At 40.0% G+C, this 18,798-nt stretch overlaps 1 protein-coding gene across 1 annotated transcript; it reads left to right on the forward strand.

Annotated features, from left to right (window-relative positions):
- The first annotated feature begins 80 nt into the window (after nucleotides 1-80).
- LOC103432084 (phosphatidate cytidylyltransferase 4, chloroplastic) lies at nucleotides 81-13,217 on the forward strand. The gene is made up of 7 exons (XM_029105623.2): nucleotides 81-575; nucleotides 1,282-1,583; nucleotides 1,817-2,007; nucleotides 2,129-2,253; nucleotides 2,877-3,010; nucleotides 3,102-3,217; nucleotides 12,593-13,217. Exons 1-7 carry the CDS (start codon nucleotides 306-308, stop codon nucleotides 12,682-12,684), a joined length of 1,230 nt encoding a protein of 409 aa, XP_028961456.2. The 5' UTR covers nucleotides 81-305; the 3' UTR covers nucleotides 12,685-13,217.
- Nucleotides 13,218-18,798: the final 5,581 nt, after the last annotated feature.

The following is an 18,798-nucleotide window of genomic DNA, read 5'->3' on the forward strand; positions in this document are numbered from 1 at the left end:
TTTAGATTTTAACCCAAAAATTGAAGATAGTTTAAGTGGACTACACCTCCTAAATATTTTAATTTCATTCTTATATATTCATTTTTTGTAAGAAGCAATACTCGTGAAAATAATAAGAAACAAAAATAGGAAAGAAACAAAAGAAAACCAAGTCCTCGACACGACCGCCCCCTTTCTACATCGGTGGCGCGGGACTCTCTGTAATACCCAGACAATCGCAATCGACATGCTCTTCTTGTTAAATCTCAGCCTAGCCTCCAATCCCTAATATATCTGACCACCCCCCAATAAATTCCCAATCCCTCATGGCAACGACGTCGTATTCCCAACTCCACCGGTGCACTCCACTCTCACTCTCCCTCCCTTCCCTTTGCTCTTGTCCCTGCCGTCCCTCGCCCTCCAGAACCCTAGTATTTACTCGTACGTCGGCCAAATTGGGTAATTTCGATCTCTTTTTCGATGGGAATAGACGTCCTCTGGGGCTCGGCCGGAATGGAATTTTGGCGCGCCGCCGTGCACTTACGGCCGTGGCTCGGGCGGAGCCGAAGAACCTTGGCGATGACAATGCCAACCAGGTACTGGAGAAAAAGAAACAAAACACACGATTTGTGATTCATTTTTGCTGTTAGTTTTTGGTTTTGCTGTGATTGGGAGTGGCATTTTGGTGAATTGGATTCAAAATTAAGCTGGAGGTGAATTTGATTGTAAGTTGTGGTTTTGGCGCTTAAAAGGACCTTGCTTTAGTGGATTAGATTGGTTGGTAGTAATAGGAATATTGGAATTTAGAAAATTTTGCGGAGTGCAATTTTACTCACCACCCAAGTGGTGATATCACGTTGATTGTCGTTGGATGAGTGTGATTTAATCTGTGTAATACATAAATCTCGAAATTTAATAAGCAATCAATGTGGTGGCGAGCAAAAATATTCCTTCTTTTTGCACCTTATTGATGATTTTGGGAAATGATCGGTCATAATAGTATTAAGACAATGCATGCTAAGAACTTTAAGGTTTTGTTTTCATGGGTAAAGTGATGAATGTGAAGTCTTTTGAAGGGTATTGAACAATGAAATACACGGAGTAGGAAGTTTTCATGCAGTGTTGTGGTATATATGTGATTTCAAAAGTGATCTAGAAATAGTTTTGTAGTGTTGGTGAAATTATTCTCGAACTCAGCTGCTGGGGGGTTCTGCTTGATTGAGTTTTACGAACACATTTTAGTTTTCTTTTGAGATGTTGCATGTTTTATTGAAGGAATGTACTGAAATGGGTATGTTGTAGGAAGTCCACAAAGGCCATAAATTGTCATCGAATGAGGATGTAGTCTCAGAGCATCAACAGAAAGCAAGTCAGTTAAAGAAAAGAATTTTCTTTGGACTTGGTATTGGATTATCTGTTGGCGTTGTTGTGTTGGCTGGAGGATGGGTGTTTGCAGCAGCTGTGGCGGCAGCTGTTTTTGTTGGTGCACGTGAGTACTTTGAATTGGTTAGGAGTCATGGAATCACTGAAGGAATGACACCTCCACCTCGATTTGTATCACGAGTTTGCTCTGTAATTTGTGCTCTCATGCCTCTAGTAACCTTGTAAGATCTGTAATCTCGAGTAGGGATTTTTTCTTTATAATACTTTATCACTTTCCATGTGTTGATTTTATACATAATATTAGGAGTCATGGAAATAATGCTTTTTCATTCATCTTTGTTTCAATTATGTTAACTTTGAATCAAAACATTTGTCTTAATATGTAGGCATGAACTTCTGTTTGCGATAGGTGATCACTATTGATTTATGATTAGAATTTCCGATGTGTGGGCAGGTATCGCGGACAGATTGATGTTTCTGTCACATCTGCTTCCTTTTTTGTTGCTATGGCGTTGCTTTTACAGAGAGGAAATCCTCGCTTTGCACAGCTTAGCAGCACTATGTTTGGGCTCTTTTACTGTGGTTATCTTCCATGTTTTTGGGTTAAGCTTCGATGTGGTCTAGCAGCACCAGCCTTGAACACTAGTAAGACATTACGCTTACATATTTCTAAAGAAAAGTTGAGCGATGAATTTTTTTGAAATGGGCACTGAGTTTACCTGTTCTACGTCAAGCTTTGGTTCTTATTTAGTTTGTTCTTTGGTAGGAATTGGAGCAGCATGGCCCATCCTTCTTGGTGGACAAGCTCATTGGACTGTTGGTCTTGTGGCAACCTTGGTTTCTTTCAGTAGCATTATTGCAGCCGACACTTGTGCCTTTTTGGGTGGCAAGGTATCTATGCAGCACATCCATCTTCTCTCTTGTTTTATTTTTAATATTTTAAAGTTAAGGAATATATCTTCCTTATCAAGTTGCTTGTAGAACTGTTGTTATTGCATTTGGAAATTTTATTTAAAAGGTTGTGCCACAGTTATTTAAGGAACACATATTTAAGGCTCACCTTGAAATAAAGTTCAACAATCAGAACTCTCCATTTTGAAGGTTTACCTGGCCATCCATGCAAAAAATCAACGAAATCAGAAGGGATATAACCATTTAAACTTTGATCATTTCAGTGTTTATTTTGTCCTAATTAGATCATTGAATTACAGTGTTGAGTGGGCCCCACAAAGTGTCCCTCAAAAGAGCTTATATGTGGGGATCCCTCAATAGAAGGGAACTCCAGGTATTATGGCCTCCAATCATATGCAATCACCAGTCATCATGTAACTAAAGCTTAGTGTGGCTTTTGTTAGCACTCTGAACAGATTGGTACATAACGACTCCTAGGTGTTTGTTGTCAACAAGCAGTTATAAATATCCCGGTGACATATTGTGAAGGACTTCCTTGTTTCATGGTATTTGTTGGTCCCATGCCTGTGATAACATCTTGATATAGCTCTGTACATGCGCAGGCATTTGGTAGGACGCCCCTAACTAGTGTTAGTCCAAAGAAGACGTGGGAAGGAACTATTGTAGGCTTGGGTGGTTGTATAGCCACTTCTGTTGTGTTATCGAGGATTTTTTGCTGGCCAAAATCTTTGCTAAGGTATTCAGTTTTATCTGGTGAAATCTCTAGTTCTGTACAGTTTTAAAATATGTTTAATGTGCATTTGTTTTGTTTTTTGGATTGTTTTCAGCGCTATAGCTTTTGGATTTCTCAATTTTTTTGTGTCTGTCTTTGGTGATCTTACTGAATCAATGATCAAACGTGATGCGGGTGTTAAGGACTCTGGGTCTCTAATACCAGGACATGGTAATACCCTTCAGCTCATGATTAGTCTTGTGCTAAAGCATTTAACTTTTGGAAGTTTTTGAGAAAATGCATTATCTGTTAGTTGATGCAATACATACAATATTGTTCCTTTGAGAGTTGAAAACATAATTTGAGGATTTGGGCTCTTTATTAGTTCACATATGGACCGATGAGATGCAAATTAGTTTATACTGGGTGACATACAACAACAACAACAACAACAACAACAACAAAGCCTTTTCCCACTAAGTGGGGTCGGCTATATGAATCCTAGAACGCCATTGCGCTCGGTTTTGTGTCATGTCCTCCGTTAGATCCAAGTACTCTAAGTCTTTTCTTAGAGTCTCTTCCAAAGTTTTCCTAGGTCTTCCTCTACCCCTTTGGCCCTGAACCTCTGTCCCGTAGTCACATCTTCGAACCGGAGCGTCAGTCGGCCTTCTTTGCACATGTCCAAATCATCGGAGCTGATTTTCTCTCATCTTTCCTACAATTTCGGCTACTCCTACTTTACCTCGGATATCCTCATTCCCAATCTTATCCTTTCTCGTGTGCCCACACATCCCACGAAGCATCCTCATCTCCGCTACACCCATTTTGTGTACGTGTTGATGCTTCACCGCCCAACATTCTGTGCCATACAACATCGCTGGCCTTATTGCCGTCCTATAAAATTTTCCCTTGAGCTTCAGTGGCCTACGACGGTCACACAACACGCCGGATGCACTCTTACACTTCATCCATCCAGCTCGTATTCTATGGTTGAGATCTCCATCTAATTCTCCGTTCTCTTGCAAGATGGATCCTAGGTAGCGAAAACGGTCGCTTTTTGTGATCTTCGCTAGATTGCTCCGGTCATTAGTGTGGATAAGTATATAAATGGATAGAGATAGGAAAGCAAACACAAGATGTACGTGGTTCACCCAGATTGGCTACGTCCACAGAATAGAAGAGTTCTCATTAATTGTGAAGGGTTTACACAAGTACATAGGTTCAAGCTCTCCTTTAGTGAGTACAAGTGAATGATTTTGTACAAATGACATTAGGAAATATTGTGGGAGAATGATCTCGTAATCACGAAACTTCTAAGTATCGGAGTGTGGTGTCGTCTTGACTTGCCTTATCTGTCTCATAGGTAGATGTGGCATCTTCTCTGAAAGTACTCTTCCTCCATCCAGGGGTGGTATCTTTAACTGGTGGAGATGCACAAGGTAATGTATCAATTTCACTTGAAGCTTACTTGTAGTCTCAGGCTTGGTCAAGCGCGATACAAACCATGTAGTAGGAGTCCCCCAAGTCGCCGAGCTAGGGGGTCTGCTGAAAGAGGTGACAGACAAGGTAAGCAATCAGAGCTCCGACTGATTGTTCACCTTCTCCCCATCTTGCAGCAGCATGAAGGATAAAGAGAAGAAAAATGAGAAGAGATGATATGAGATACTTTTGCTTTTGAAGAAGTAACTTTCCACAGGCTTATTCTTGAACTGAGCTGGAGGGTTTTCTGGTTTCCTCCAGAGTATAAGGCCGACTGAAGAATTTGAGGGTCAAAACAAGTCCATCAAATCTAGAGTACGTTCCACCCTACTGATATGGGATACTTTTGCTTTTGATAGAGTAATGGGTGTATCGGCACGTGTGCTGTTACGCTTGTCTCCACATGCTTCCTTGTATCCTTCGCACTTGCCCTATCTGTTCCTCAAGCAGATGCAGAATCTTCCCTGGAAACATAAGATGTTGAAGATGAGTACTCGAGAGCAATGCCAGGTAAGTAATCAGGTAAGGGGTTCCAGGCAGTCAGTTCCTGGCTGGAAGCTTGATTCCAAGTGCTGACTGATTGCTCTCTTTCTCCTTGTCTTGCAGGTAAAAACAAGGCCAAAGGAAAAGACAGGGAAAAAGCATGATATGAGATACTCTTGCTTTTAACCCTGATGATATGAGATATTCTTGCTCTAGTATAGCTTGTTTGCAGAGGTATTATCGGGGGGAAAGAAAGCTGAATATTTCGAAAGGCTTCGTTGGGAGTGCCCTCTCAGATATGATGAAGGGTTGAGCATTTTTGCAGGTCTGCCTGTCCGTTGGGGATGGAGGTCGACATATATAGGAGTCTCCCTAACAACAAGTAGTAATGCTATTCCTTTACCCTGCTTGGTCATAGCACGGTAGTGGGAGCTGCCAGTTGCAATGGTACTGTTCTTTTACCCTCTCTTCGCTTTTGAGAAAGTAGTCATGTTGGGAGTCTGGCTCTCGAGATTCGGAGGACGGTGCCTCTTCGATTTTGGAGCAAGCAATCTTGTTGGGAGTGTTTTCTCGAAAGTGAGTAAAGGTTGGGCATGTTTGCTAGTCTACCTTGCCACGAAGCACAGAGGTTGACACACAAGGACTTTCCAATTATCCAGCAGTGGTACTGTTCCTTTACCCTTGTGGGTAATAATATGGTAGCTAGACCTTCAACATTTATGTGTCTAAACTTTGTTAGTGCTGTTTCTTTGCTATTCTTTTACCTTTCTTGGTCAGAGCGATGTAGTGGGAGCTGCAAGCTTCACGTGCTCAACTTTGGCAGAGAACTTTGGCAAAGTTATCTGTGGTACCCATGAGCTATTGTTGCGTGTGGGAAGTGGGTGATTGAACAGTAAGATTCATGTGCTTTCTACTTCACCAGAAGTCTTCGACAGAATGCCCATAATTTCTGCAAAGCTGAGTGTGCGTGTGACAGGTGCTGACAAGGCTAGAAAAGTAGGTGCCTCTTCGATTTCTGAGATCGGCCCTCGTGGTCTCTGAGCAGCCCAGCTTTTGAGAAAGCGAGCGCCTCTTCGATTGATTCGGAGAACGATGCCTCATCGATTTTTGAGAAAGCAATCATGCTGGGGGTCTGGCTCTCGAAGATTCGGGGAGCAGTGTCTCTTCGATTTTTGAGAAAGTAATCACGTTGGGAGTCTGGCTCTCGAGATTCGAAGGGCGGTGCCTCTTCGATTTTGGAGCAAGCAATCTTGTTGGGAGTGTTTTCTCGAATGTGAGTAAAGGTTGGGCATGTTTGCTAGTCTACCTTGCCACGAAGCACAAAGGTTGACACACAGAGACTTTCCAATTATCCAGCAATGGTACTGTTCCTTTACCCTCTCTTCGATTTTTAAGAAAGTAGTCATGTTGGGAGTCTGGCTCTCGAGATTCGGAGGACGGTGCCTCTTCGATTTTGGAGCAAGCAATCTTATTGGGAGTGTTTTCTCGAATGTGAGTAAAGGTTGGGCATGTTTGCTAGTCTACCTTGCCACGAAGCACAGAGGTTGACACAAAGGGACTTTCCAATTATCCAGCAGTGGTACTGTTCCTTTACCCTTGTGGGTAATAATATGGTAGCTAGACCTTCAAAATTTATGGGTCTAAACTTTGTTAGTGCTGTTTCTTTGCTATTCTTTTACCCTTCTTGGTCAGAGCGATGTAGTGGGAGCTGAGTGTGCGTGTGACGGGTGCTGACAAGGCTGGAAAAGTAGGTGCCTCTTCGATTTCTGAGATCGGCCCTCGTGGTCTCTAGGGAGCCCAGCTTTTGAGAAAGCGAGCGCCTCTTCGATTTCTGAGATCGGCCTTCGTGGTCTTTGAGCAGCCCAACTTTTGAGAAAGCAAATGCCTCTTCGATTTCTGAGATCAACCCTCGTGATCTCTAAGCAGCCCAGCTTTTGAGAAAGCAAACGCCTCTTCGATTTCTGAGCAGGCGCCTCTTCGATGTCTGAAGCTCCGTCGAGTGCAAATTTTTATAGAGGCTGACATTAAGTTCCAAAGCACACTTGAATCTCCACCAGTAGAAGCTTCATTCTTGCACTTCTAAGATCTTGATTTGTCCGACCTCTTCTCTCTTCAACACCTTTGAAAATGTCTGGCCCCTCCGACCGTCGTTTTGACTTGAACCTTGTTGAAGAGGCAGCCCCGCCTTCTCCAGACAACATATGGCGCCCATCCTTCGTCTCCCCTACTGGTCCTCTTACCGTTGGGGATTCCGTGATGAAGAATGATATGACCGCTGCGGTGGTGGCCAGGAACCTTCTCACTCCCAAAGATAACAGACTACTTTCCAAACGGTCTGATGAGTTAGCTGTTAAGGATTCGCTGGCTCTCAGTGTTCAGTGTGCAGGTTCTGTGTCTAATATGGCCCAACGCCTATTTGCTCGAACCCGCCAAGTTGAATCCCTGGCGGCTGAAGTGATGAGTCTCAAACAGGAGATTAGAGGGCTCAAGCATGAGAATAAACAGTTGCACCGGCTCGCACATGACTATGCTACAAACATGAAGAGGAAGCTTGACCAGATGAAGGAAACTGATGGTCAGGTTTTACTTGATCATCAGAGATTTGTGGGTTTGTTCCAAAGGCATTTATTGCCTTCGTCTTCTGGGGCTGTACCGCGTAATGAAGCTCCGAATGATCAACCTCTGATGCCTCCTCCTTCTAGGGTTTTGTCCAGTACTGAGGCTCCAAATGATCCCCCTCCGGTGCCTTCTCTTTCTGGGGCTCTACCGACTGCTGAGACTTCTCCTAAGCAACCTTTGTGAAGGCTCCGTCTTGTGTGTTTATTTTGACTCATGTATATGTACATATTTGTAGCTGATCGGGGATATCAATAAATAAGCTTTCCTTCATTTCAACGTATTGTGTTAAATACACCAAAGCCTTCTTCGCTAAGTTCTTTGAATTTTCTTTTGTTGAAGCTTGTATGTTGAAGCTTTCTGAGTGGAGCATGTAGGTTGGGGTAGTGTTCCCTTAATTTCCCGAGTGAGGAAAACTTCTCGGTTGGAGACTTGGAAAATCCAAGTCACTGAGTGGGATCGGCTATATGAATCTTAGAACGCCATTGTGCTCGATCCTGTGTCATGTCCTTCGTTAGATCCAAGTACTCTAAGTCTTTTCTTAGAGTCTCTTCCAAAGTTTTCCTAGGTCTTCCTCTACCCCTTCGGCCCTGAACCTCTGTCCCATAGTCGCATCTTCTAATCGGAGCGTCAGTAGGCCTTCTTTGCACATGTCCAAACCACCGTAACCGATTTTCTCTCATCTTTCCTTCAATTTCGGCTACTCCTACTTTACCCCGGATATCCTCATTCCTAATCTTATCCTTTCTCGTGTGCCCACACATCCAACGAAGCATCCTCATCTCCGCTACACCCATTTTGTGTACGTGTTGATGTTTCACCGCCCAACATTCTGTGCCATACAGCATCGCCGGCCTTATTGCCGTCCTATAAAATTTTCCCTTGAGCTTCAATGGCATACGGCGGTCACACAACACGCCGGATGCACTCTTCCACTTCATCCATCCAGCTTGTATTCTATGGTTGAGATCTCCATCTAATTCTCCGTTCTTTTGCAAGATAGATCCTAGGTAACGAAAACGGTCGCTTTTTGGTATTTCTTGATCTCCGATCCTCACCCCTAACTCGTTTTGGCCTCCATTTGCACTGAACTTGCACTCCATATATTCTGTCTTTGATCGGCTTAGGCGAAGACCTTTAGATTCCAACACTTCTCTCCAAAGGTTAAGCTTTGCATTTACCCCTTCCTGAGTTTCATCTATCAACACTATATCGTCTGCGAAAAGCATACACCAAGGAATATCATCTTGAATATGTCCTGTTAACTCATCCATTACCAACGCAAAAAGGTAAGGACTTAAGGATGAGCCTTGATGTAATCCTACAGTTATGGGAAAGCTTTCGGTTTGTCCTTCATGAGTTCTTACGGCAGTCTTTGCTCCTTCATACATATCCTTTATAGCTTGGATATATGCTACTCGTACTCCTTTCTTCTCTAAAATCCTCCAAAGAATGTCTCTTGGGACCCTATCATACGCTTTTTCCAAATCTATAAAGACCATGTGTAAATCCTTTTTCCCATCTCTATATCTTTCCATCAATCTTCGTAAGAGATAGATTGCCTCCATGGTTGAGCGCCCTGGCATGAACCCGAATTGGTTGTCCGAAACCCGTGTCTCTTGCCTCAATCTATGCTCAATGACTCTCTCCCAGAGCTTCATTGTATGACTCATTAGCTTAATACCCCTATAGTTCATGCAATTTTGTACGTCGCCCTTGTTCTTGTAGATAGGCACCAAAGTGCTCGTTCGCCACTCATTTGGCATCTTCTTCGTTTTCAAAATCCTATTGAAAAGGTCAGTGAGCCATGTTATACCTGTCTCTCCCAAAAGTTTCCACACTTCGATTGGTATATTGTCTGGGCCTATTGCTTTTTTATGCTTCATCTTCTTCAAAGCTACAACCACTTCTTCCTTCCGGATTCGACGATAAAAAGAGTAGTTTCTACACTCTTCTGAGTTACTCAACTCCCCTAAAGAATCACTCATTTCATGTCCTTCATTGAAAAGGTTATGAAAATAACCTCTCCATCTGTCTTTAACCGCGTTCTCTGTAGCAAGAACCTTTCCATCCTCATCCTTGATGCACCTCACTTGGTTTAGGTCCCTTGTCTTCTTTTCCCTTGCTCTAGATAGTTTATAGATATCCAACTCTCCTTCTTTGGTATCTAGTCGTTTATACATATCGTCGTAAGCCGCTAACTTAGCTTCTCTGACAGCTTTTTTCGCCTCTTGCTTCGCTTTTCTATACTTTTCACCATTTTCATCGGTCCTCTCCTTGTATAAGGCTTTACAACATTCCTTCTTAGCCTTCACCTTTGTTTGTACCTCCTCATTCCACCACCAAGATTCCTTTTGGTGTGGGGCAAAGCCCTTGGACTCTCCTAATACCTCTTTTGCTACTTTTCGGATACAACTAGCCATGGAATCCCACATTTGGCTAGCTTCCCCCTCTCTATCCCACACACATTGGGTGATTACCTTCTCTTTGAAAATGACTTGTTTTTCTTCTTTTAGATTCCACCATCTAGTCCTTGGGCACTTCCAAGTCTTGTTCTTTTGTCTTACTCTTTTGATATGTACATCCATCACCAACAAGCGATGTTGATTAGCCACGCTCTCTCCTGGTATAACTTTGCAATCCTTACAAGTTATACGATCCCCTTTCCTCATTAGAAGAAAATCTATTTGTGTTTTTGACGACCCACTCTTGTAGGTGATCACATGTTCTTCTCTCTTCTTAAAGAAGGTGTTGGCTAAGAAGAGATCATATGCCATTGCAAAATCCAAGATAGCTTCCCCATCCTCGTTTCTCTCCCCAAAACCATGGCCACCATGAAAACCTCCATAGTTGCCTGTCTCCCTGCCCACGTGTCCATTTAAATCTCCTCCTATAAATAACTTCTCCGTCTGAGCAATTCCTTGCACCAAGTCTCCAAGATCTTCCCAAAATTTCTCCTTCGAACTCGTATCCAACCCTACTTGAGGTGCGTACGCACTAATCACATTGATAAGTTCTTGTCCTATTACAATCTTGATTGCCATGATTCTATCTCCTACCCTCTTGACATCTACAACATCTTGTACCAAGGTCTTGTCCACGATGATGCCAACACCGTTTCTCGTTCTATTTGTGCCCGAATACCAAAGTTTAAACCCTGAGTTTTCTAGATCCTTTGCCTTACTACCAACCCACTTAGTTTCTTGTAGGCACATAATATTTATCCTTCTCCTCACCATAACTTCCACTACTTCCATAGATTTTCCCGTTAAGGTTCCTATATTCCACGTTCCTAAACGCATTTTGCTCTCTTGAACTCTACCCTTCTGTCCTAGCTTCTTCACCCTCCCCCGTCTAATAGGATCAAAGTACTTCTTTTGTGTGTCCCGGGTAAAGTTGATAGGAGCATATGCTCCCAAACAACTTTGAGTGGAGTCGTTCGAAAAGAAGTTTCTATGGCCCCCTTGCTCATTTAACACTGCATCCGGGTGCCGATGGAGATACAGCGACCCTTGCTCACTTATCACTGTGCTCAGGCCACACAGCGCGCCACTTACGGGTGACGCCCTAGCTTTAGCGCGATTTTGTTCTGGATTCATTTTCATAAGGATTCGACGTGATCATGGAGTGCCGGCTGTCGACTACCTGACGCCCTCCCCCTCCTCCTTTATCCGGGCTTGGGACCGGCCATGTAAGACATAGGCGGAGTTGGCTTTCTTAATTCCAAGCAATTGAATTAAATACAATCAATTAAACGCGTACGGTATCTACAGACACTACCAACTTATTATTCCACCAATTGAACAAAACGTGAAAATGCAAAGCAAAAGCAAGAAATAGTTGTAAATGCAAAACATCTAACTATCGAGTTTAGTACATAATCAATAATCAGCACCATTATCTAACAATTCAGGATCAATACACACTTACAAATGAAACAAGTTACCAACAAATCTGTTGTTTCATTCTCAATTTCATAGATATGCAGTTGAGTTTAAGTAATCTCACCTCCTGCTGTCCCCCAGCTATGCGGGTGTACTTCTTGTCATGGCTATGTAAATAAATACCAGTGTCAACATGCTGAAGTCGAACCCTTTGATCTTGCTTCCAAGTCTTCCCGCTCCCTTCAATTGTAAGCCTCCAGTGATCACCAGTATCAGATTCATTTTATACTGGGTGACATGTCTTTACAAAATTTGTATATGATCTAAAGACCAATACGGAAGTCCTCAAGTAGGGTCCTTAAAGGAGGGCCTGTTTGGCAGCTGCTACTTGTTAGATCATGTCTGGATGACTTGAAACTCATTGAGATGAATTTCCCTCATTTTGTGTCTCAGTCCTCTGTTAAGAGCCTTGCATAAGACCTTAGAACCCCGAAAAACTCTATCAAGAGCCTCTGGTAAGAGCCTTACATGAAACTGTCCTCCATTTTCATCCCCTGCTCAATGCTCTTCTTCTTCAACTTGTCAACCCCCAATGTTATCACTTTTTAATATGTAAAATAATGGTTTCATTTATATCTCTTTACCTATTTGGGATATATGATTTATACCCATCATCTTCTACAGTTGTAATTGTCGCCTAGAATATGGGGCATGTCCTTGAACTGTCATTCTAGAAAAAGTTTTTACCTCAAAATCTGTGGGCCGTCTTTATTGGTTGCATTACATATTCATTCATGCTGCTGTGTTGATTCAAGCGGTGTTGCTGTGCAATCTTTCTATGGTCTCCTGAAAAAGTAATCCAGTTGCCAACCATGACAAAGCCTTGTATTGATACAACTACTGTTTGTCTTTTGCATATTGTGGTTTTACGTGATATTTAGGTCTGGCATGCAGTCCATGCTTTTATGTTTTCCGTCGACCCTTGAGTAATATCACTCTCTTGAAGTTCGTGATGGCATGCTGCTCATATGATCTTTGTCATTTTATTTTATTTCAATACATATTGCAGTATATATTATATAGCTAGCATGAAAATGTTCATGGTCCTATTAATAATTATTTTATCAACCAACATCTAATGCAGGTGGAATACTAGATAGAGTGGACAGTTACATGTTCACAGGTGCACTTGCATACTCCTTTGTCAAAACCTTCTTGCCAATGTATGGAGTTTGATAGAAATATTTTGTCATCGCTGATTGAGATTCCAAAGGAAATTATGGCCATTACAAAGTGAAACTGAGGTTGAAGAGTTTTGGTTACCATCCATGTGCTAACCTGCAGGCTGCAAGCTTGTTGGGGGGACGATTTCTTCCCTTTAATTATCTCAGAGACGGAGCTTGAGATTTTCCGAGTCTTAATTTTATTCTGATCTAGATGCATTCTAAAATCATGTTCCTCGTCAGTTGTAAGGGACTTGAGGTTACGTTGCCCGACTTAACCAGGTCCTGATAGTCCTCACCGTACTGCATGTTTTGAGTTACACGGCGTCGCTTGTACTTCAATCTAGTTACCCGGAGTCGGTGGTAGCATGGATCGTTGTCGACGCCTACAGTAGAGATGCTTTGAGCCATTGACACTAGTTTCTCTTCAACAGTGGTTTATTTTAATTTTATTTTGTATATTTATGTCGAATAAGGCTTATTATGATTATTTTTGAAGTGTACTGCTGTTGTGAAAAATAAGATAAGTTGCATCATTCTATAGAATTCAATTTGTTAGTGTGTACTGACTCTCAATTTTATATGCACCTTTACCTTGCGCAAACAACCGCGTTTGTACTTTGAAATACCTGGCATGCTGATGGTAATATTAGCGTACTACTAAAGCGTTCTTCAAACGCCTAAATGACATTAAGGATAAACATCGTGCCTTGAACGCATGACATTGTATATAATTTCATAATCCAATCCGCACACAACTTCATAATCCACTCCGCATGGAACCAATGCATGATTTTAAATCCAAGATAAAGGAAAACATGCAACAATATTTACGTACTCATACTGCCATGCTTATTACATACACAAAAACTACTTGCTAGGGCATTGAAAATTCCCTACCTTGCCTCCAACTCAACGTAGTAAACAACCAACCACCGTCCATAACTGCCACATGGTGGTTCAGTGGTAGGGGAAGAATTTCTGATCTGTATTCCACATGACATGTTCCTGACGCTAGTGAATCGCACGATGGTGGGCAGGAGGAGGCTAAAATGCATCTGTGAGTCTTCCCAACTCACGAACGGCTAGACTACTGTGACGAAGCAACCAATTAGTCTCCTTTTTGAAAGAAAAAAAAAACACAAAGACCATCCATGTAAAGTTTTGATAACATTCAAATTATGACAATTTATACTTTTTCTAAAACGAATGCAAATCCCTAATCATTGAATTTTTGGCCTAGCAATAGTTGTTAACCCATAATTAAAATCTTTAATTAATCATTTCTAAGTTGAAAGTAATATAGCTTAGATCATCAAAATTTGTCAAACTTTGTTCTTATATTAGAGAAAACGAAAGGCTTACTTGGACAAGGCCCCTTTCCTAGAAAATAAAATCCCACCATCACACACTACATTCTTAGTTTAATTCTAACTGAATTATAATTGATAGCTGGTCAGCATTTTCTACGACGCGTGAACTATATATAATAGAAAACAAAAAAAGTCAATCTCTTACCGTATATCCCCAAGAACCCTAATAATTGAGGAAAAGTTGTCATCCATCAGTCCAAGTTGCCATCCACCAGTTCAAGATATATATATATGAGTATCCCAACTGATATTTATGGGCCGGGCTTATATGTTTGTGTCTTTTATTGTTGTACAATCCTCAATTTTTGCTTTATTTGAGAATGTGTTATTAGGTTAAAATTTTATGAACGGTGATTGTTTATAAAAATATTTTCAGGATTGGAGAATGTGTTACTCAACAATTATAATGGTATTATATATATCTTTTCCTTTCAAAATTTTAATTATCAAATGGCTGAATTGTTATAGACAAATGTGAACGAGTGAAAACTGTGATGTAGAATTTTGGAAATTGGTCTCCCTAGTATTACCCCTATAGCATTATATACTTGTTGCACTTATGACTTGCATATCAAGTTTTTGTCAAATATAACTGTTTACTCAACCGTGAGAATTCACGTAGAAAATTACAAACACGTGCACATGTGGATGCATGTGATTCAAATTAATTTTTCATTCATTAGAAACGTTTGTAAATTAAACACAAAATTTTATTTTAGAAATTGCATATATATGATTTTATATAGAATTCTACTGATATAACAGAAGAATTTTATGTGGTCATTAATTTAGAATATTAAACCAAATCAAACCTAATTCAATTTGAAGAGATAACCCAAATAAATAGCACAAAAAAATAAAGCATGAAATAGACGTGAGAAGCGAACAACGTTGGGTTGACCTAGTTGGATGAGATTTCCATACAACTAGAATGATGAAGGGTTGTAGTCAACTCATCCATGCAAAGGTTTGTGGAGCCAGAACACCACCAAATATATGAGAGAGAGAGAGAGAGAGAGAGAGAGAGAGAGAGAGAGATGGTAATGCATGAGTGTTTTTCTTTTATTATTGATATGGCCTACCATTTAGTGGCTTTTGACAATCATATGAGTGCTTACTTTTGAGGCTTGGGCACGAAAGAAAATGTGTGGGATGCAAAGAATGCGTTGTATCCAAGCTGACTAACAACAAAATAAGAAAAGAGATAAAAGTAGAAAACAAAAGAGTGAAGATTTAAAAGGGAATTGTTATTGGTACTCCAAAAATTTTAATTTACATTCTAAATTTTCTATATTTTGAAAGAAAAATATATTTGTAAGGAGTGTAGAATGAAATTTTTGGAGTGCCAATAACACTTCCTGATTAAAAACAATGAAGGAAAGATCACGGGAGGGTATGCAAAGAATGCGTTGTATCCAAGCTGACTAACAACAAAATAAGAAAAGAGATAAAAGTAGAAAACAAAAGAGAGAAGATTAAAAACAATGAAGGAAAGATCAAGGGAGAGTTGGAGGAGATACGCATGGTGGGCAGGCATCTATAAAAGTTAAGAGAAAGAGATAGAAGCTAATAACATTGTCTGATTTACAAAACCCTAACTTTTCTACACACACACACCTTCTATGCATACATCTCAAACCCCACTCCATCTTCCACCTCATACCAACTTTTGCTTTTCTTTTCATTACTTTTCTTAGCCATTTGCCTTGGATGCTCTCATGGTTTTGTCATTGGGTTCTTGTCTTCTCTTACATAAATTTAAAAGAAAAATCTTTTTAGTTCTTTTTCCTTTCTTATGTGCAACCCTATTTTGCTTGGAAATATAGGAAATGGTCTTCAGAATTCATCGCTCAGTTCATTTCTTTGCAACTAAGGAAATATCAATTTGAAGAGATTCGTTTAGGAGCCGTGAATGACATAATTGGTGCAGAAAGCTTAGGAATATGCATGCAGAAATAACCAGAAGAGAAAGGTGATTTGAACTGTCATACTATTCATGATTTAGAAAAACATCTAAGTTTTGGAATATGATTCTTGAAAGCGATCCCTAGTAACTTATTGTTAACCATTTCCTTTGTTTTTTGTTCTTAGTTTTATTATTTTATTTTTCTAGGGGAGAAAACACATTGGAGAAAGGATTCATATGGAAGAAATGTACATGAAAAGATACACAAAATAAAAACTAAAACTCAAAAGAAAATGTTATTAACACTCTAACATAGTCGTTGTACACTCATTTAATTGCAGCTCTCAAGATCAAAATGTGAAAACCATCTTAAGTTGGTTTTAATTTCAAGTCTTTGTTTCATAATTTCTTCCATTTAAAGGTCCTTCCTCCCTTCATCATTTTTTCACTCCTATTTTTTGATGATATATCTCTCTATCTCTAACCAAAAAAAAAAATGACAATGAAAATCTAAAACCTAAATTGTACTATCAACATTTTTTTTTTTTAACCAATTTCAATCCCATTTGAAGAGGAACTGTATGTGATTGAGATATATAATTCTTGTTAGTACACAGTCAACATAATTTTTAACCATCTACATGTTTTTTTTTTATAATAACCTCTACAAGATTTGATGGTGGCTTTGTATTGATTGAAGATGCATATGCATGGGCTGTTCAATTAAGCTTTATGTTGTGTCCTACGCAATTTATTTTGAACTTTGAAGAGGACAAAAGCTGCCAAATGACTTTAAGAAGGGTGGCTTTAGCATATCATTGTTCTTTCAAAATAACTGAAAAAAAAAATCCCTCACTCCTAGTCCTAGGAGGAGGCTTCTCCAAGACAAAAGTGCTTACACCAATTCCTTAATAAAAAGTTGTTATCATCATTATACTTTCCAAAGGAAGGTCGATTTTCTTTCTTGTACAACAAGAAAAAAAAGTGTGTTGCTTTTATGGGCCTCCATATCTAGGAAGATGCTTAGATGGGTCTCTCTCTATCCTTCTATCTTTGCCTCCCTTGCCTCGCTCTCATGGAATCTGCTTTCAGCTGTTGAAGTGACATGGGCAACAATGGAGGACCGGCAGGTCCATCCAAGAGGGGATTGCATTTGATTTTAGTGAAGATAAAAATGATACATATCAAAAGGAAGGTACTTTCCACTATTACATGCTTGTGGTCTTTCCCTTTCTTCATCCAAATTGGGCCAGATAGAGACCTAAAGATCAGGACCATACTTGCTTAGTTGTATAGATTTTGATATTTTCATTAAGGGCATGCTTGTTTTGCATTAGAACTCACCATGCAAAATGCCCTTTAAAATCTCACTTAACTTATAAAATATGAACAAATAATTCTGAATTAGTAAACGTCGGTCATGGTTTTATTTGGGTTGAAAACAACTCATAGCTAGGGCTAAACTTTAATTTGTGGGGCTGCCCTAATTTGTGGAAGGCGATACTTCCACCTCTTCTCTAAATAATTGACAAGCTAATCCCTAATAAGTCTGAAAATGACTATACTTTGTCTTTTGTAAAAGCCTATTTCATGGATGAGAAATTCCCATTGTTCCTCGATTATTCCTAGTTCTTGAAAATATCTTTGTTCCCCCGACTAGCCTCGCCCCTAAATTTTTCTGGACAATCCAATTTTGATCAATAAGTATAGAATTCAGTTCTTCTGCTGCCTCGAGTTGAAGCATATAAACAGAGATGTACACGTGAAGAAAATGAATGAAGCTGATGAAATACAACAATAACAACAACAATGAAGCTAATGAAATGTCGAGAGAAAAATCAATTTCTTGGATCACACAAGGGACTTTAAATCTCCGTCATCATTCACATAGAACTTTTCCATAGTAAGAAATTGGAATCTCTTATTTGATGGCAAGGAAATACTATATATATGCACGTAAAAATAAATTTAGAGCGGGGAAATAGAAACTTTTCTATACCCACCCTGGGTAATGCTTGGGAGATTAAATGAGTAGACTAAATTTTGTAAACTAAATGACATGAAAATTTATAATTGGATTATTACTTAGTGTTGATTAACGTGCTTATTTCTAATTGGTGATATTATTTAGTTTGCAAATTTAGTTTACAAACGTAGTCTACCTAGCATTACTCATACCCACATAGACTTGAATGGGGCAATGGAGTTTTGCTTCAAACAAAGTAAGAAACAAAGTGAATGCAGTCATCATGAAGAAGAAGAGAGCGATTGAGAGAATCCTACTGTCAGAACCATGACCTTGGATTTTTGGTCTCAAGGACACTACATGTTAGACAAGTAGAAACGTAGTTGGACTCTATGTATAATTATAATCCTAGTTATAGTTGTATTCCTAACTTGTAGGGATAATTTCTTGCTAACCAAGTTTTGTAATTGTATATATTTGTGTTTCACGTATCAATGAAATATACTTCAAACTCATATATCTTTTTCTACATGGTATACAGAGCAGGTTTCAAAACCTAGCCTTTATTTTATTTTTTTCGGTAGCCTTCTGTTGCCCTTCTTGTTCTTCCAGCATGGGAAACAATGATCACAGTCACCCTTTTTTTCTCCACCATTCTGATCACCCTAATCTTGTCCTTGTCTCTAAAAAGTTAAATGGAGACAATTATACCACTGGGCACGTGGAATACAGATTTCTTTAAGCGCCAAGAACAAACTTGGCTTTATTACCGGTGACATTGAAGAACCATCCTCCTCCGAGGATCCTGATACGTACGTAGCTTGGCGCCGCTGCAACGATATGATTCTTTCATGGCTTCTTCACTCTTTGAAGCCTGAGCTT

Source organism: Malus domestica, chromosome 07 (assembly GCF_042453785.1).
Source record: "Malus domestica chromosome 07, GDT2T_hap1".
NCBI classification, from domain to species: Eukaryota; Viridiplantae; Streptophyta; class Magnoliopsida; order Rosales; family Rosaceae; genus Malus; species Malus domestica.